Below are 20,654 nucleotides of genomic sequence, written 5' to 3'. Positions count from 1 at the left end.
CAGCCAATGACACATGCTAAGTGGAGTCAATTCCGATTATTCTTCAGTTTATGTTATTCAAAGCCATGAGTAGAATTCAGGAATGGAAGAATACCGTCCGCCGAACAATTTCTAATTCATGATTAGACGAATTTTAGAAAAATCCCTCCTTGGGGACTATGGTTGTTAATCAGGTCCTGTTTGTAAACAGTACTATCAGCACGGCAAATGTCAGATAACATCGCATCTGAATTATCCTTAAAACGGCAAATATCTGGAAATAGGGATTTGGCGGCATCGGGGTGGAATCCTAGTTTCAATTTTCCCGTTGTCCGCTACCACTCCAATTAGCGCACAAAGCAAACATTTATAAAAACAAGGATTTAATTGAGAACATCGCGATGCAACCAAGTCTGCCAACATAACCAACCCATAAGTCCCAGTCATCCATTAAACTGATTAGAATTCGAACAATTGAAAGCTGCACTAAATTCCGTGTTTTGTTCAAGTCGCGTTGCCGTGAGGCCAGTTCCGTGTAGTCGGAAAAGTGCCGGTAAAGTTGCGAGAATTCCTTACTGAAAATCGCTTTCATTCGTTTCCACAAGGTGCGTTTCTCGCGTCTATTTGAGTTTACCCCTCACACAGGTTTTAGATTTTCCACTCGGGCAGTGCTTCCAGAATATTTTCCGCGTGAGGGAAATTGGTCGCGAGGGACCTCATAGCAGTTTTCCATCGCCGAAGGGGATTCCATCGTCCGTCTGAAAGGTGCGTTGCCTCAATCGAAGCAACCGCGACTTCACCCCGAGATCGTCGGGAAATTAGTGTGCCTGGAAAACCTGACGTGCAAAAAAAGATTTGCGGAAAATCGTGGAAAAACGCTGTCAGTTCCGTGGCTAATCGATTTTTTTTCTCGTTTCCCAATTGCAGTTGACCGCAAGCACTAAATTTCAGAATCGATTATGAGGTGGAAATTTGTTCTAGTTTTGTTGTTCGGGTTGGCGTTAATTGCGACCGTGCGAGCAGAGGAGGAAGCGGACGGCGATGATGGAGCAGAAGTCGACGATGGAGATGATTCAGACGATGTAAGTTGGGAAACTCGCGACTGATTGAAAGCGCACTTTCCATACCATTACGTGTCCCAATTAGGAAGGGGGTCGGCGACGTTTGAGGTTATGTCGGGTCATTTGGGTTTTTGCACTTTCTGGAATATTTCGATGATTGTTTGCGTACAAGATTTAGGGAACAACCCCTTCTTATGAGTATCAGCCTTAGGCAACACTCTCTACCATGGAACGTTCATAATTAAATGTACTTGTGGCTGCATTAATTGCCTTTGTTCTGGATTCTTCGAAAATCTCGGTACCGGATCTTGACAATGAACCCCTTTGGCTTTCCCAATTTTCTATAGTTTTTCTCTGTAATGACGTGGAGTAACTAGGACTTAAAGTTTGTCAACAACTTGGAAACAGTGTTAAACTCCAGCCCATTCTCTTCGTTAGACATAACATCTAGCAATTATCTTGGCAGATAATAAGTTGTCTCCTTTGAACTTGAAAGACCAGATTAGGATGCTATGTTGAATGTAGCAGTGCAGGCTCAACATTGGATCTTAATATCAACACAACACTTGGGGGAAATCGATCATCGGAAAAGTTTAGCCGCAACATTTTAATGTATGTGGTCAAAGGGTAGTATAGGTCCCAGGGCGAAACGTGGATTGGTACCCACGATGGAGCATAAAACCTGGGGAATGTCTGCTGAACCAACACCAAGAGCTCTACTACCAAACCCTATCTCCACCTCCACGCGGTAACCGCTGGGAGCTCTTGCTTAACGAAAAGCTGCAGACGGAGAGGGATGAAGGCGAGTCTCCCGCGTCTAAAAACGGGACAAATTATACCAACCTGTCCTCCAGGTTAGGGGTTAGGTAGGGCTGACAACCCTACACGGAAAACAACTTTAACGTTCACGCCCCTACAGAGGAGACTGCAGAGTCGAAGAAGGATACCTTCTACAAGGCAGTAGAACGAACCCTCGAAGCCTGTCCCAGATATGATATCAAAATCATACTTGGGGATTTTAACAGCCAAGTAGGGAAGGAGCCCCTACTCAGGCGATACGTTGGCCCCATAGCTTACACCAAAATACAAATGATAACGGACTGCAAACTATTCAATTAGCAGGGTCACACGAAATGGTTGTTTGAAGTACCGGATTTGCGCGGAAATCAGTCCACAAACATACGTGAGCCTCTCCAGACGGGACCACTTTCAACCAAATTGACCACGTGTTGATCGAACGCCGCCATCTCTTAGCCTTGATGAATGTCACAACATATAGGGGGGCCAATATAGACTCGGATCACTATCTCATTGGCATGGTGTTCCGAGCTCGAATAACAACACCACCCAGAATCCCCTCTGACAATCAGGTGAGAGTTAACACTGAAGCCATCCACAACACAACCCACCGCGACACCTATAAGAGGGAAATGGATGCCGCAATAATCACAGTCAACAGAGGACCTGGAGATGAAGCATCAACAAATGATCTTCACAACAACCTGAAGAACCTTATTATTGATACGGCCACAAACATACTTGGCTCCAGCCGCAAAAGGAGTTGGAACGGCTGGTTGGACGATGAATGTAAGCTAGCAACGGAACGGAAGAATGCCGTATATCGAGTAATGTTGCATTCTCAAAAAACGCGAGCACGCGCAGAGACTTATCACAAACTCCGTCGAGCAGACAAGCGACTTCACAGACGGAAAAAGGAAGTCTGGGAGAACCAACAAGTCTGTGAACTAGAAAAGTACAAGGAGCAACCGCACCAGGCGCGCAAGGTTTACCAACAAGTCAGCAGGATGAAGCCTTATACACCACGATGCTCATCCTGCCGAGACAAAGAGGGAAATCTGATTTCCGACAGAATGGGCATATTAGAGCGATGGGTTGAGTACTTTGATGAGCTACTGAACAACCAAAACATCGGCGAGTTGGAGGTCCCACCAACTGAAGACGACGGACAAATACTGCCACCACCAAGTTTAGGAGAAACAGTCCGTGCAATTCATCGGCTAAAAAGTCATAAGTCGCCAGGAGCCGATGGAATTACAGCCGAATTGGTTAAATATGGAGGCGACCAGTTACACCAAGTGGTTCATCAACTTGTGCTCAAGGTATGGGACAGCGAATCAATGCCTGACGATTGGCAACGAGGCAAGATCTGTCTCATACATAAAAAGGGAGATATCACACAGTGCAGCAATTATAGAGGTATCACGTTGCTGAGTACCATCTATAAGATAATCTCCGCTATCTTGCTAGGCCGGATAGCCCCATACGCCCAGAAAATCATTGGCCCATACCAAAGAGGCTTCACTCCAGGCAAATCAGCAACAGATCAGATTTTCTCTCTGCGGCAAGTGATGGAAAAACTGTTGGAATATGGACAACAGTTGCACCATCTGTTCATCGACTTTAAAGTCGCCTATGATAGCATAGCCAGGGCAAAACTGTACACGGTCATGGGAGAATTCGGTATCCCGACGAAATTAATAAGACTGACTAGGCTGACCCTGACCAATGTGCGAGGCCAGATAAAAGCAGCAGGATCACTCTCAAGACCATTCGACATCAACAACGGTCTACGACAAGGGGGTGCACTATCATGCGTCCTCTTTAACCTGGCCCTCGGGAAAGTGATCCGTGATGCTGAGGTAAATGCAAGAGGTACGATCCTCTTCAAGTCCACCCAACTACTGGCCTATGCTGACGATATCGACATCATGGGAAGAACCACCCGAGACGTACAAACTGCCTTCATCCAGATCGAGCAGGCGGCGTGAGATCTTGGGCTGCACATCAATGAAGAAAAGACAAAATATATGGTGGCAACGTCAGCATCGAAGACGAACCAACCAACAACATCAAACCGTACTGGTCAAACACAAACACGAAGAAGAATAAGGATAGGGGAATACAACTTTGAGACCATTGACAATTTCTCCTATCTAGGGTCGAAAATCACAACCGATAACAACTACGATGATGAAATCCGCGCACGGTTGTTGTCAGCCAGCAGAGCCTATTTCAGCTTCCAAAAACTGTTCCGCTCGAAACGTCTCACCATAGGGTCAAAGCTCTTACTGTACAAGACAATGATTTTGCCAGTCCTCATGTATTCCTCGGAAACTTGGGTTCTTAGCAAGAAAAATTGCGAAATCTTGGCCACGTTCGAGGGAAAAATCCTCCGAAGAATTTTTGGCCTCCACATGAAGATGGACGATTCCGTAGCCTACAGAACGACGAAATCTATGAGCCATACCATGACCACTTGGTTGTGAATAAAATCCGGCTCAATAGATTAATGTGGGCGGATCACTTAATCCGTATGGATGAGGATGATCCCACCCGGAAAATCTATAAGGGCAATATCTATGGTAGAAAAAGAAGACGAGGCAGACTCTGCCTAAGATGGAGCGATGGCATAGGTCAGGACGCCAGACAGCTTTTAGGGATATCGAATTGGTAGACCTCGACGCAAAACCTGGACGTCTGGAGTTCTATTAAGGCAGGCCTAGACCGAATACCGGTTGTTGCGCTGTTGATGATGATTTTGAGGTATACATGTGCCGTGCTTGATGCCTGGCGATGATGCGGTCCTTACTGCTAGGAGAGTTTCCTCCTAAGCTATTCGCAATACATATTATCGCAACCAGATATACTGAGTCGTCCTCTCCCTTCGATTCTATAGCCTTGGCTACAAATGAAGACTTATCCGTTGCTGACCGAGTCCTCTTTGCTATCCTTTGGGCTGGGGATTTATATAGTCAGAGGGCCGCTGCGGCTCGATTTGCCTTTAGCTGTAGATAACCCCGGCGATCCTTTCTCCTCAGCATTGGCACTACCCGTAGGTTGAAGCTTGCCTGAAGACAATTTGCTCAGAGGCAATGTTTTACCAGAAGCCCGTTTACCCGGATAATGTTTTCTGTCAGAAGGCAGATGCTTACCTATAGAAAGACCTAAGCCTAAACAGGTGGCGACGACTAAAGTCCGGGATAAGTAGTGCTGGCAAAAGGGACCTGCTTCAGCTCGTCCTTTACAGGCTAAATTCGAATAGGATTGGTTCCCAACTGATTGAATAAAGAACTTGAACCTAGGGTTGAGCTTAGGGGGGAACGATGAAAAACTAAGCGAAATATTGAAAAGTTTTCAATATTCCGGAAACTAATCGTAATTTAATTTTATCTTATGTTAAGAGAATCCATAATCCATGGCCACCGAAACCGTAACCCAAGTGCATGTTTTGACTAAGGGCCGATTCGAAAACTTCAATATTCGATATTTCAAAAACGGAGAGAGATCTCGAAAATTGTTACTTTTTATTTTAGTCTTATTTCGGGCCAGTGTACCAAGTTCCGTCATTAAATCGCGGGGCCACAGAAACCGTAATCGTCCCGAGATCAGGAGATCGAGATAATAACGATGCCAAATAATCCAATGTAGCCAATAGAGGCCTTTGGAATCCTTAAAGCTTACGTTTTTGTTTAGTTCATTTACGGTAAAACTTAATTTTACGTCATAGAGCTTCTTCGATCTTTTAGGAGGATTTAACTTTACTTCTGCTTGTGCAACACTAGTATTGGTCATAGCTTGGCTAGTTAAAAATATTCCTGGAGTTACTGTCATCAAGTCGTTCGCGTCTGCTCCCAGATGGTCCTCGAGCTCGTCCTAAAGTAAATAATAATGACCACATAAATTAATTATTTAAGAACAAAAATCGAGAAGGAGGGAGCCGCAGCTCCAAGCACTCAGTCGTTTGCTAGGCCCATTGTACTATCCTCGGAGATCGCCTAATCATCAGCCTCCGATTTTTCCATGTAGTTTAAAGGGCGGTGTCCCGTTAAAAGCCTTACTAGGGTTTTCATGTCCCACTTCTTAAGGGACAGCAAAAATGTCGCTCTAGCGGCCCCGGGTTCTTTCACAAAGATTGATGCTGGATGCCAACAGCTGGTTCTGGCCCCCCCCCATAGTGAATTCGGAACCTTGGCGAGCCAGTCTTATCAGCTTCCTCATTTCAGGAATGTTTCGTTCAGTCGGCCAAGTTTCAGTAGCATCTGATGACAACTACACACCAACTGGTTTGCTATGTCGTTGTTTATTGCTGATAATGCTGCCCAACGGTCAGAACCCCGGCATTGAACCTGAAATCGCCGCGAATGAGGCATAATTGAGGGCGCCTAAGGTGTATTCTTTATCAAACGTTGCCTTCTCAATTTTTGCCGTTCTTCAACCCTGCCCAGTTCTTTCCTACTTGCTCAAATCTCCTAATTCCGTTTTCGACTCCTCACTATTTTCATCTAATTTACTTTACACTTCTCATTAGTGTATACTGCAAAGTCCTCTGTCTCCCCTTCTACACCCTATCTACCCTGTTCATCGAATTAGGGCCACTAACGTTTTGACCAGTTTAGTTAGTTTAATGTTAGGCGATGACGCATTTACGGTTTCTTATCAGGGCAGAGGCGAATCGTCAGGCGCTGCCTCATCTCTGTCCTGTCTCGGTCCATGGACCAAAAAAAAAAAGAGGGAGTAAGTTGCTCCCCATTCAGTCCGATCCGGCATCAATTTGATGCGGACTTAGGACCCCACAATTCTCAGAAAAAAAAAAAGAGTTAGTTTAATTTACGGGGCAAGCCGCAGCTGCGAGCACTCAGGCCATTGTTAGGCCCATTGTACTATCCCCGTAAATCCGGCCGACGACGTTCGCAGGCTTTAGCGAGTGTGAAAACATTCTCTAGAGGCAGAGGGTGTTCAGAATCCTACCAAGGTGTCTTCGTCTGAGGAGACTCCTCCGACCACCCCAATCTTTTCCATATAGTATTTTAAGAAACAGTGTCCCGTTAAAGGTTTTCATGTCCCACTTCTTAAGGGACAACAAAAATGCCGCTCTGGCCACCTCAGGTTCTTTCACAAGGACTTTCGAATACCGACAAGAGTTGAAATTTCTTCACTCGGCTGCGTGAATCCTTGCAATTTCAACCTTCAGAGTAGACGTGACAATGGCCGGATTCCAGAAGCTGGTTCTGGCCCCAACATTATAGATCCAGATAGAGTCAGTCTGTGAGCCTCCTCATTACCAACGATGTTTGGGTTATCCCGGCACCCACATCAGGAATGTTTCGAGCAAGTCGGACAAGTTTCAGCAGCACCAGATGACAACTCCATACCAACTGGCTTAATGTGTCGTTGCTGATAATGCTGCCTGATTGTCGGAACAGATTCAAATGGTGCGACCCCTCCATTTTTGTCGCAGGCATTCTTCTGCTGCCAATGAAAGGTCCTATATCTCCGCCTGGAATATGGTCGTCCTTTTTCCGAGAGCTCGGGCCAGTTCCATAGTCGGATTCGTCGAGAATACCTCTGCGCCCAAAAAGCCCAGCAGAAGGGTAGGTAATGAAACTGTATCTGTTCGCAAAAGCGAAGACTCTAGACCCCTAGAGGACTAGCTTATATCAAAAGAGAAACATAGTTTCATAAAACGTCGGTTTACTACCTGCAAACTGTTCGGTGTCTTAATTCAACCCAGAATGTACACATCATTTACAATGGTTTTTCAAAGCCTTTTATTCAGTCGATCACGATATTCTTCCTTCTGTCTTTTCTCCTTCCTCTGGTGTCTCCCAGGGTTCAAGGTTGCTGCCTTTTGGTTCGCTAATGTTTTACAAATAAGCTAACCCTAAACATGAACAAATTCCCCTCAGTGCGTCGCTCGCTCAAATCCCTTCTTCGAATCTCTTGTTGGTCAATCCCTTTCAGATCAATAAACTCTGTATGAATTACCACTTCCTTGATATCACCAACCTTCCATCATGCGTTCCTTTTTGGCTTCTCGACCCAGTTTTCTTCAACACCCTTCTTCACCCTCGTTGGCAACATCCTTGAATATTGCTTCATGATTAGGTCTCCTCTTCGCAGATATGATTGCCTTACAATCTGTTACATAAGAGCGTGGTCACTGTTAAATAATAACAACAATTGATTTTTCGAAAATTCGCAAATTTATTGATAATTTGGTCGTCAATACTCAATGCAAATACCTCAGTAGCAAGTCCAATCTCCTGCATTGTCAATTATGGCCTGGCACCGTCGGGGCATACTTTCCACTAGTTTTTCTGCATATTCTACCGGAAAAGACCTCCGAATTTGTCGAGAAAGTTGATCTAAATTACATGGCTTGCGTCTGCGAAGCTGCATTTTCATCAGAGCCCACACATTTTCTATGAGATTTGTATCCGGTGGCTGAGATGGCCAATCTAAAGTGACAACTTCGTTTTGCGCCTTCCACTCGCTACACGCTCGACTCCGATGTTTCGGATCGTTGTCCTCTTGAAGGATTCAGCTTTCATTTTTCTTGATATACCATTGCTTAGCAGATGGTAACAAAGCCTTTTCATATATTTTATTCATTTTTTCGGCATTTAAATTCTCCGTAAATAAGAACAAAGTACCGAAACCTTTGTTTGAGAAGCACCCCCAAAACATGGACTTTGACGGGGTGTTCAACAGTCCGTTGAAGCATCCTACTGGTGGAGGTTGCCCAGGCCTGTTTGATGCTCGGAAATGCCCAGAAGGAGGATTCATCAGAAAAAATTACATTGCTCCAATCGCGGTCCAAGTTTTCCTTCGCCCATTCCACTCGTTTTTCAACGTGTTTTGCACTCAACATTGGTTTTTCCAAAGTACTGCGATATTTCAGTTTATTGGCAAGCAAGTGCCTGCGAATCGTTCCGTAAGATATGTCAACACCTCTTGCTCTCAATTTCACAGCAGCTCCACGTAAAGTCAAAGTTGGATCTTTCGAGAACAATGCGAGAATCTTTTTTTCGTCTTTTTTTGAGACTTTGCTTGCACTTCCGCGATCAGGAAAATCATCAACGTTACCGACCTTTTTATAGCGATTTATCCACTTGCTAACGACCTGCTTCGACTTTCCCATATATTTCGCAGCAGCAGTTTGCGTTAATTTGGGTCCTTTTTCATGCAAACATAGAAAAATTGCCTCAAAGCGAGAGGCGTAAACAGCACTCATTTCGAAAAACCACTCCATTGAAGAGTAAATTTGACAGAGAGCTGAGTTTTTACAAAAAGCATGAAGGACTGAGGTGCCCTCTATGTCATAGAAAAAGAAACAGGACCCTCAGATTTTTTATCTACGTGTAACAGTGACCACGCTCTTATGTAACAGACTGTAGTCTTAGAGCGGTTCAACGTAAATTCACCCGACCCGACTCTCTCCATGTGTATTACTCTACCAGCCCCCGTAATCTCACCTGTGAAGGCCTACCGTGACATATTGGCCATTTACCATTCAGAGACCCATCGTTGCCCTTTACTGCAAAGTTTACCGAATTCCAGCTGCATTAATTACAACTTATATCATTTTCCCAGTATGATTCCGATGTGGAAGAAGAGGATCCAGCCGCAGAAGAAGCCATTCAAAACTACCAAAGTCCCGAAGCAAATCCCCAAACTTTCTATTTCGCTGAGCATTTCGACGATCTGGACCGGTTCGGAAAAGCATGGATTAAGTCGCAAGCAAAGAAAGATGATATAGCCGAGGAGATAGCCAAGTACGACGGCGAGTGGGCGATAGAGGCCCCAGCAAAGCAAATTCTCAAAAACGATTTTGGTCTGGTACTAAAATCGAAAGCAAAACATGCTGCTATCGCGTCGCGGCTATCGAAGCCATTCGATTTTCGTGACCCCAATAAAGCTCTAGTCGTTCAATATGAAGTTACCATGCAGGTAAGAAATTTTGCTTCTAATCATGCTTGCCAAGAAGTTCCTAATAATTCTTCGAAATGCAGGACGGACAAGACTGCGGCGGTTCGTATATTAAATTATTGTCGACTGGCAAAGAGACCGCTGACCTAACCAAGGTAATCGCATAATATGCTTACAATGCACTCTCAACAAAGTCTGATGAAATGATATATATTTTCAGTTCCACGACAAAACGCCGTACACTATTATGTTTGGGCCAGACAAGTGCGGCAATGACGTCAAGCTTCATTTCATTTTCCGTTATACTAATCCAATTAACGGATCAGTAACTGAAAAGCATTGTCGAAAGGCGAAGTATGTATTGCATCATGTTTCCATATCGCACTTTCATAGATGATTTTAAATATTCTTAATTTGTTTCTCGCAAAACAGGGAACGTTTAGAAGAACCATTCAAAGACAAAAATCCACATCTGTATCAATTGTATTTGCAACCAAACGGACAGTATCGAATTCAGGTCGATGAGAAGACAATAAACGAGGGCACACTACTGAATGATTTCACCCCGCCTGTGAATCCGCCCCGGGAAATCGACGATCCATCTGATCTAAAACCAGAAAATTGGGACGAACGTGAAAAGGTAATAGCGGGCTCAGAAAAGTTCCAGGAAGACATTCTCTAACGTCTAAGTTTATCTGTTTTCCAGATTCCTGATCCAGACTCGAAAAAACCTGATGATTGGGATGAAGATGCTCCACCACAAATACCAGACCCCAATGCTGCCAAGCCTGGAGGGTGGCTGGATGATGAGGAAGAAATGATTCCAGGTGAGGATAGTCTTCACTATTTCTTTCTCTCCAGCAAGTGGAAGCTTCAGACGAACTTTTTGCATCTTCAATTTCCCTCTCTGTCACCACAATTCACCCTTTGATTTCCCAACAATTTTACTACAGATCCAAATGCCAAAAAGCCTGAGGATTGGGATTCTGACATGGACGGCGAATGGGAAGCTCCACTCATCGAAAATCCCGTATGTGAAAAGGCGCCTGGCTGTGGACCATGGAAAGCACCGTTGATTTCTAATCCGAATTACAAAGGCAAGTGGCGTGCTCCTTTAATCGACAATCCCAACTACCAAGGAAAGTGGGCACCACGCAAGATTCCCAATCCGGACTTCTTTGAGGATTTAGAACCATACAAGAAACTTACCTCAATTGTAGGTCGATTCTGCTTTATGCAGCTCGGATCACTTGATACAGACTCAACCTTTTTTTCTTTCGGAATTTTCAGTCAGCTGTTGGCATTGAAATCTGGTCGATGTCTAATAATATTTTATTCGATAACATCATCATAACGGACAATTTAGAAGATGCCGATGCATGGGCTAAAGCAACGTATTCGCTGAAGCGACATCAAATTAACAAAGACTCGGTAAGTACTGAAATGATCTGGTCGTACGCATCTAACTGGGAAAATATAATGGAAATAAACATATTTTGAAGAAAACTATTTGGCACCGTATGATGCGTCATATGGGCTACAAGCCGGGATGGTGGGCGGTATATTTTATTTACTGTGCAATACCGATTGCGATATATGCCCGCATTCTTGTCAAGTTTGCGAAAGAGGTACCAGAAACGTATTATTGCAGTGGCTATTTATTGTATCAGATGCAAGGCTTATTTTAGTTGGCCATTGTATTGTGTAGCGTATAATTGAGTATTCAGTTAGGCTCGGTTGCTATCGGAGACATAATCCCAGTCTCCAGAACTTCATCACTGTTCTCAGAAAACATTAGGATAGACATGTTGCTCAAAACTCATTCTATTCCTTTCAAATTTCATGCCATATTTTCATATGTTGTTCATTTTTTTCTTCATTTCTAGGAAAACTTCCTTAGTAAGCTAATTAAATACACAAATGATAACCCATGGATGTGGGCGCTATACATTTTAGGCATAGGAGTACCGCTATCATACACTATTTATAGCTTGTGCTCCAGCAAGGTAACTAGTAGTTTCAATTCGCTAAACTCATCCATCAGTCATGGCTTTGTAGTAGTGATTCCTCCTTAGGAAATTTCTTTTCTCTAATGTTTTCTAATTGCTATTGAACAGGGCAAAGACCCACAAGCAGACTCAGCAGCACGAGCGAAAAAAACAGACGAGCCAACAGCTGATGATGATGAACCAAGGAATGGTGAGAAAGGCGAGAAAAATCAACCTCACAAAAATGCAGCAGGCGGTGATGCTGAAACACACCAACAAAAACCTAGTCCTAAAAGTAAAAAGTCTGATTTAGAAGTAGATGATGATATTGAAACGCTTCAAGATAACAACGTCGATGATGAAGAGGAGGGAGGTGAAGATGAAATTGTAATCGAGGATAATTCAGCGGAGGTAATTAAGATTTAACTAATTAGAATATTTGACACGAAAGTACAGGGAAAGTCAGCTGTTTCTTGTGCTTGAAGAAGTAAATTTTCACGCTAGATTATCGACTAATTGATGGATCCAATACAACGATATTTGAAAAGGATCGTCGATGCCCTTATGAAGAGTTCTGCTTTAGTTTTTATCCTATTCAGTAGCGAGGTCGGCCCGTATGGATCTAGTTTGATGCTTTATATTTATTGGACACTTAAGGACAACAGCAGTTAATAGGACTTGTATCGACTTTGTTGTCAATTCATATAGCGATAATATCCTCACGATATTTTACTTATAACAGCAGATGTCCTTTTCATCGACGTTTTGATTTATCTTATTGGTTTTGCTGTAAAAAATGGAGGAACAAACTTATTATCGTACTCCTCTATGTACACCACAATACCTCAAATCCGGCGATATGCTATTGCTAATGTTATTGGGCCATTGCGCTGGTATAGTATCCTTCAGTAACGGGTGCCAAGTTGATTCTTTCCCTCTAGAAACTTCCCGGTGAAAAAAATTAATCGGCCTCAACGGGCTGAGGCCTGAACTGGACGTTTCTTAACATGAATATAATTCATATCCAGGGAGTGTTATGGATTATATGTAAGAAGGCAAATAACACCCAGTGACGACTTCGGTCACATTGCTCCCAGGGGAGAGTCAGCGTCTGGATTTTTTTTGTCCAGAGGTCTTACTGAAAATGTAACAGGAACGAAGTGAGCATTTTGAAGATTTCCCATTATCCTACAACGTTATCCGTTCTATCCGACAAATTAGAGAAGAAACTGGACAAGTTTTGCAAACAATGTTAAAGTTATTTTGTGGCGGAATGAGTAATTTGTATGACGACCACATGCAATAGTGAGCCCTCTGTAAAGAGTCGACCATGACTTTGAAAAACAATTTTTTTGAGTCAGTAAAAAGTTGTTTTTCAAAGACAGTTAAAGTTAAGAGTGAAGAAAAGCAGAGTAGCCTTCGGAAAGTGACTGCAAAGTGGTCTAATGGAAGCGTCCAACCTAATTGGGACATGCGTGCAGGAGTTGAAATTTCTGAGCACGTCGGCCACGTTTTTCTTGGTTGACGAATGGTTGTGACTTTGTTTTCAGCACTGCTCCTTGAGCAGACGCAGCAATCTAGTAATGTAAAGGCCCGAACTAATGTCTAGTACAAATTCACTGGGAAGTCTCATGTTGTCACCGCATACCAACTACGCGGGATTAGCCATTGAGGTAGGCCAAGTAGAACGTTTGGCAAGACTTAGATCAAGAAGAGTCGTTTTCGCTCTTTATAGCAGCCTTCAGTGTCCTGCGCCATCTTTCAAGCACTTCATTAGACTGCGAATGGTACGTAGTTTCCGATGGTGTTTGAAGCCGAGTAGTTTGGCTAACTCCGAGTAAATAGAGGACTTGAACTGCATTCTTTGGTCCGTGATTATGACCGAAGCGTGGAATTCACTCCCGACGGAAAGCTTCGCCACAAAATTGTGCAAAGATATCGTCTCTGGCCAACGCGTGAATCTATCAATGTTTATGAGGCAGACAATATCAGAAATCGAGCGAGTTCCAATTATATCGAGTTAGATTATGTGGATGCGTTTGGTGAAACGGGAGGCACGTCTACATCTTACATCGTAACTAATCGATTTATTTGGCTAGGTGCCTGGATACGGTAGGTCCTGAACGGCGTGAAATACTTCACAGAAATCCGCCAGAATATATGGCTTTTTGTTCCCTTATCTGAGATCTTAGGAAACTCCCTGTGTATTTGTAGTAAGTCCTGAAGAACTGAAAATTGCGACATTCGCGATTGCCGGAAAATTAACGATGGCGAGGATTTTTACCCCTTCTACAAATAACAAAGCGTCCCCAACAATGTTATCCTTTACAGACACGTGATGAAGGTCGGAAGTGAAGTGGCTGATGAAGATCAGGTGCCGAAATTGGTGAAACGATCCTTCACCGAGCTTCTGTTTGAAAGCAAGCGAACTAACTAGTTGGATGCCTTCAGGAGTAATCAGGTGTCCTAGGATTTCCACCGGCAATTGCAAAAATTTTCATTTATCAACATTGAGTAGCAGAGCGGCCTCAAAGAGACGTTGAAAATGCACTCGAGGTGGTCTAAATTCTCGGACTCAGAGAATGATGTGCCCAAAACATCACTAAAACAAACGAAACAAAAATAGAGATTTCGCAGCACAGAGTAGATGAACCTCTGAAAGGTTTGCGCTGCACTGTAAAGTCCAAAAGTCGTCTTAGTGAATGTATACAGGGATTTGGTAATATGCTTTGACTAATTTCAAGGTCAAGAAAATACGGCAATTTGTTATAGAGTACCGAAAGTCGGATGAATAGAATTAGGGTATCGATCTGGAATTGTCTGAGCATTTGGACGTCTGTAATCGCCACTAAGCCTCCATTCGCCAGTGGGTTTAGGGACAATATGAAGTGACGAAGACTGACAGCTGTCTGAAGGTCTGCAAATATCCCACTTAAGCAGTTCTTCAATCTCTTTCCACATAGCTGTAAGCTTCTGCGATGGTAGTAGACGCTTCTTAGAAAGGGGATAGGGGAGCCAATAGTATTGATGTGGTGCTAAACATAATGTTTAGCTGGCTCAGCGAGATTATGCTTGGTAATGATGTTGCGGTTGGCTGGGCAACCTCTTCAAAAACGACGGAAAGTGTGTCGGCCATGCAGGTTGAAATTCTTAATGATAACCTATGGGAGGTTATTGGGTCAATAAGAAATACGATATGCAAATCAAATAGCAATTCATTCATTGATGGCATAGAAAGTCCATCTAAGATGGAAGTGTTGATATCTGCTATAATGAAACGTAAAGAAAACGCTCGTGCCTGTAGCCATACGTGCGGGTCGATGAGAATTAATGATTTCGGGATCTGGGGAGGACTGATACTTCAAAGCCTGTATCGACTAGTTAGTAGCGCCGCCTCAAGAGGTCTTTAATTGTCAGGCAACGTGAGAGCTCCCGATAAGTCTAGCTTTTTGTCGAGAAAATGCAGAGGCCGGTACATTTTGTGGCATTCTCGGCGAACCTACACTGGTACCACCACCACCACTGATGGTGTCCTGGTGGTTGTCCAGCGCTTCGTTGACCTTTTACTCGACATACTTTTAGGTATATGGAGTTAGACCGCGATCTTATCCTACTTCTCGCAAAAAAGGTGGTTATTAGCACTACAACAACTATTGCTGCTGAGCCACCTGATTTGTCGTCTCATGAGACACTATAGCAAGTAGGGGTCACGCGTGGTCCTCGTGGATTTTATCTGCGATGACGGCCAACTTGCTCAAGGACTCCGAATCCAACATTGGTGAACACTCAGCTGCCATTAAAAGAACCTTTATTTCTGGTGCGGATGAACTTGTCGGCCAAATCTCAAAAGACCCGGTTGACTATGGAAATCTCGAGACGAATCGATTAACGCAAGGAACTGAGAGCTTTGTTGATGGCTGCGAGCGGAGGCGAGCTTCGTTCTTGTGACAAAGTTAGAGAAGTGCAACGTAGCGTACGCGGCGAGAAAAGAAATTCCACCTTTATGTTGGTGAGAGAAGCAGACTTTCGCCTAAGATGATGAACAGCTAAATTGAGCACTTCAACAAAAGCGAAATTATCTTCAATCAACGCGGTTAAACGGAGGGAAGCATTTTGATGGTCTATTCCGTTCAGTCCCTGCAGTCGCTCCAGAGTAACTACTTCCAAACATTCGTGAATTCTGGGAGTTTGAGATCTTTCCCAATAAATGAAAGAGGAAAATGATCATTGCGATCCCGAGATGGGCGCTCGGGTTGAATGTGATAATTGCAGGGACATTTGTGCGTTTCCTACCGTTACAAAAAATGTCTAAAATTATTCTGAAACACTGCAAAACCCCCAAAGCTTAATCGACGAAGAGCAAAATGGCTTTCGCTCTGGGTTACTCTGCATTGCCCACATCAGCCCAGTCTGGAACAGCGTGTGGGATTCAGATTTTCGCTTGACCTAATCTTTATCGATTTTGGAGAAAGCTGCCAACAATGTGAACAGGATGTGTGCGCAGGAGAGACAATCCGGTCAAACTAATAGCAGTTAACAGAGCAGCCTATGGCCGCGTAATATGACACCTGCTGCATTCAGGTAAAATTTGTGAGAAATTTGAAATTCAAAGCGGATTCAAGAATTTTGTCACCAATACTTTTTTTTCTCGTTATCGGTAACTTCTTCATGCTACCTTAGCTGGAGGATTTGACCTTTTCATTTAACGATGTAATTTTTTCTCGAAGCAACTCGACTAGCGCTATGCTGACCACATTGTCTCCTACAATATACTGTAGTGTACCGTTACGGTCTTGAATGAAGTGCTCTAACACACTTCAAGGCCCTGATCCAATATGGATTGTTGCGCCAACGATTATTATTATTAACTGCACTACGTTGTTGACATTTGCCTGCTTCTTCACTGAGTCAATATACCTTGGCCAAATAGCTCTGGATTTGAAGGCGACAAGCAGAGTTGGAGTGACGAAAGTTCTCAATCTGACATATTTAAAAACTGTGTCGCAACGCCATAGATTCTACCCCAGATGGTGTTCTCTACAGGATGAGTTTTTCTATGCAGCGGAAGTCCGATTATTCGTATTTCCGGCTAGTTCGTACAAATTTCCCGGTCCCCAGAATTTTCTTTACTTTGCGCTCCCTATAATTGGTAGTCCCCAACCATACGATTTATCTAGATTCTCATCATCATCATCGTAGCAGTACTACAGCCCGATATCGGGCCCTGTCCGAGGCCGACAATCTATTACTCGATCATCCATCCTCTTAGGGAGATGGATCTAGACCATGATCTTGTCCTACTTCCCGAACTCCCGACATTGTTGTCCTCCAATCAACTCGTTCACGTGACCGTATCTTCCAATCATAGAAACCCAGTAGTTGCTCATTCGTTGGACATGCTCTGCCCACTGAAGGCGTTTAGTTTAACGAATTTCGAGACTTTTAGCTCATCGTACAGTTCATATAACTCATGGTTTTTCCGAATACGCCATCCATCACAGTCCCTAATTATTCCGAAAATTCGCCAAAGAACTTTCTTTTCGAATGTGTTTAGCAAATTTTCGGAGGCTTGGGTTAGGGCATATTCGAGTGCTAGGTTAAAGAACATCGACACCAGTCCGTCGCCCTGCTTCAAACCAGTACGTAGTGTACAAAATTGCAGCGTTATACAGTACTCCACGATCTATACTGTCGGGTGCCTACTTGAGGTCGACCAAGATTTGGTACACGTCAACTTTATATTACCAGCATTTTTGGAAAATTAGTTTAACGGTAAAAAGCTGGGCGGTTGCGGAGCATCCGACCTGAAACCTCCTTGATATTCGCCAATGAGTCGTTCGACGTGTGGTCTTATTCTATTCTCTAGAATTTTTGTCCGTATTTTATAGAACGAACTTACTAGTGAAATGCCTATGTAGTTTTCACAACGTAATCTATCTCCCTTTTTGTGGATGGGGCAGATGATGCTCATGCGCCAGTCGTCTAGGATCTCCTCGTCCTCTCAGATTCGCAACAGTAGTTGGTGTATCGCATTTAGTAGACCCGTTCCATCAGATTTAAACAGCTCAGCTGAAATCTCGGCCACGCCCGCCGCTTTATTTGTTTTCAGGGACCGAACGGCGAAATTAACTTCTTCTACTGTTGGAAAATGTGTAGTGGAGCCAGGATCACCAAAACCGCGATCGATTTGAGCTACTCTTACGCTTTTCAAAGTAGGACGCTCAGGAGTTTATCAGCTACGAAGATTTTGGTAGGACTGATTTCCGATTAGTGCACTGGGGAAATTCTGCACCGATATGTTGCCATCACCAAGTGATGGTCCGAATCGCAGTTTGCTCCCCGATAAGATCGTACCCTGGGCGCCCATCTGCATACGACTATTATTATTTAATCAAAAAGAAGATCATGACGTATTTAGGTTTCATTGCCCTTTTCACAGAATCTTCTGCTAATATCCTCGGAGAACCTCAATTTCGATAGATGGTGAATACACCCACAATGATCCTAAGCCATTTATTGGATAGGCGCATTTTAGACTATTCCATTTCTAGTAAGCTCCCCCGAATATTTCTGGTGACTGTTTTTTCTCGTCCTTGGGTTTAACGGGTAGGTATCAGTGGATACTTGGAGGATCCAGCTAGCGCTTTAAGGGCGTAAACTCTTAAGATCGTTATTGCCATTGGATGGATAAGGATGAATCTAGTCGACTCAGTTGGTGTATCTCATTCAGTAGACACGTTCCACTGCTTTTTAACAGCTGGGCTGGAATCTCGTCCGCGCCTGGCGCAGTGTTTGATTTCAGTGACCGCGCGGCGAAATTAATTTCTTCTGCTATCGGAGGATGTGTAGTGGAACCAGGACCATCGATTTGGGCTACTTGTATGGGGGCAGCAGGTGTCGGATTCAGAATCACTTTAAAATAGAAGGCCCAGCGTTTGTTGTTCCATCTTTGTCCTATGAAAGGCTAATCCTGGATTGATAACCGTTTGTATTCATTAGTATATATGCTTATCTAGTGTTTCTATTAGCAACGCTTTTAATAATGTCCACCAACTGCTCGTAGAAATATTTTCGTTTCTTACTTCGAATTATTCTATTCGAATTTCGCCGTAGCTCGTCATACTTTCCTTTTTTAGCTCCGGTTGCACGTTGAACATATTGTCTGCTGGCTTCGTTCTTTGTGTCAAATGATATTCTGCATTCATCGTCAAACCAGTCAATTCGCATTCGCCGGGATTTGTATCCCATGATCTTCTCTGCGACTTTCTTGATGATGGTGCCTTTAAATTCTCACCAGAACCCGTGTACATCTGTGTTGCTGAAGTCATGTAACAGAGATGATAGTTTTTCCTCCAGAGTGGTTGTATACGCTCAGGAATTTATCAACTCCAAAGATTTTGGTAGGGCTGATTCCCGTTTAGTGCACTGAGGAGAATCTGCACCAAGTGATGGTCTGAATCGGAGTTTCCTCCTCAATAAGATCTTACACCCAATACACTGGACACCCATCTTTTATTAATGAGGAAATGGTAAATTTGGTTGAAGGTATATGCGTCTGGTGATTTCTAGGTCTGTTTGTGAATGTGTCTATGCGGGAAGCATGTGGAGCTTACGACAAGATTCCTACTACTGGCGAAGTCAATTAATCGTTGACCGTTATGATTACATTCCTCATAGAGACTGTGTCTTCCAGTGGTTCCTCGATACCAGCTTTCGTTTCCGATTTTCGAAGTGAAGTCGATGATGTGCGGCTTGAGCTGTTTGCTCACTATAAATGCAACTCCAAACTCCTTGTGGCTCGACGGTTTGCCACTTTCGAAAATTGTGTGTGAATTCATATCGCTTATTTCGCTAAACCATGCTCAATTTGTAAATCTCGAGCTGTTGAAGGAGTAGGGTCTTGACGGGACCTGATTTGTTCAAGGAGCGTACATTCCAGAATTCGAAAGAATAGTCCATTAGGCGTTTGCTTAGTCGTCATCGTTTATCCGTCCAATCTTAAGGCAAATGTTCCGGGTTTCTGGAGATGGCGTAGTTTTTACATACATGGGTTGTCGCCCCATCGCAAAATTCTATCCAGGGGTGGCCTCGGTGGTAGCTGCTTCAGGTGATTTGAAACATGCCATAGTTTATACAACTATGTTGTTGCAGACTGGGCTACGTAGTTCGTGACACCCTACTCACCTGAGACACTTAGGTGTAACTCAGCCATTCAGGCTACAGCTTTCCCTCCCTCCTCCTTTCTCAATTATCGCTTGGGACAGGCTACAGGGGAGTTAATCGGGATTCTACTGCAATAACAAAATTGGTAAGATGTGTGTGCGCATCAAGATAGAAGATAATTTAGCCATTCAATTCGGATGACCCTTAAAGGTTGTTCCCTTACTTTCGTGTCGTATAAAATTTATTGTTAAACAAATCATAAATTCTACTATTTTTTCTGAAACCTAGGAAGCGGTTCCTGAACATACAGAAGGCGTGAAGAAGCGTCGGCCTCGAAAAGAGTAAATTAGTATCTAGTGTATGTTGTGAGATACACAGAAAACGATCCAGTAGACAAAATATCTCCATGAAACAAATTTATGTAATTGCGATATTTTCTCAAGTCGTTTTCAGTTTTTTCTTTCTTAATTTTAGCGCTATTTAAATGAAAATTATATAAACGGTAATAAATATATAAAAAGAAGGGCAGAGGTCGCAGAAAGAGGAGAAACATAAACGAAATAGAACACCGAGAAGTGAATTACGTATGTTGATTGATTTTCTTTACCTGTATTACGTCATTACAAAGTGCGGTGATTGTTCACATGAAAACATTCGTTTCTATATGTTCAGTTTTTTGTTCACAATTGACTGGGAATGAACCGTAAATTTATAAATCGAATATTTCATTGGA

At 43.4% G+C, this 20,654-nt stretch overlaps 1 protein-coding gene across 4 annotated transcripts; it reads left to right on the top strand.

Annotated features, from left to right (window-relative positions):
• The first annotated feature begins 424 nt into the window (after positions 1-424).
• Positions 425-20,654, top strand: LOC119650695 (calnexin). 4 transcript variants are annotated; one of them, XM_038053698.1, is made up of 13 exons: positions 434-584; positions 632-744; positions 907-1,061; positions 9,435-9,791; positions 9,854-9,925; positions 9,991-10,124; positions 10,203-10,410; positions 10,477-10,597; positions 10,724-10,986; positions 11,061-11,201; positions 11,273-11,398; positions 11,888-12,169; positions 20,210-20,654. In XM_038053698.1, exons 3-13 carry the CDS (start codon positions 939-941, stop codon positions 20,264-20,266), a joined length of 1,884 nt encoding a protein of 627 aa, XP_037909626.1. In that variant the 5' UTR covers positions 434-584; positions 632-744; positions 907-938; the 3' UTR covers positions 20,267-20,654. The 4 variants fall into 4 exon arrangements, with proteins under 4 accessions (XP_037909635.1, XP_037909607.1, XP_037909626.1 ...); XM_038053707.1 differs by lacking the exons at positions 632-744; positions 11,273-11,398 and adding an exon at positions 11,657-11,776 and having other exon boundaries at positions 425-584; XM_038053679.1 differs by lacking the exon at positions 632-744 and having other exon boundaries at positions 425-584.

This window comes from Hermetia illucens, chromosome 1 (assembly GCF_905115235.1).
Source record: "Hermetia illucens chromosome 1, iHerIll2.2.curated.20191125, whole genome shotgun sequence".
Taxonomy (NCBI): Eukaryota; Metazoa; Arthropoda; class Insecta; order Diptera; family Stratiomyidae; genus Hermetia; species Hermetia illucens.
This window is presented reverse-complemented; position numbering and strand designations above follow the sequence as displayed.

Coding starts and splice junctions, on each gene's coding strand:
- LOC119650695 (XM_038053679.1), top strand. CDS start 939: ATGAGGTGGAAATTTGTTCTAGTTTTGTTGTTCGGGTTGGCGTTAATT. Junction 9,792..9,853: donor AATATGAAGTTACCATGCAG/GTAAGAAATTTT, acceptor TTCGAAATGCAG/GACGGACAAGACTGCGGCGG. Junction 10,598..10,723: donor TGAGGAAGAAATGATTCCAG/GTGAGGATAGTC, acceptor ATTTTACTACAG/ATCCAAATGCCAAAAAGCCT.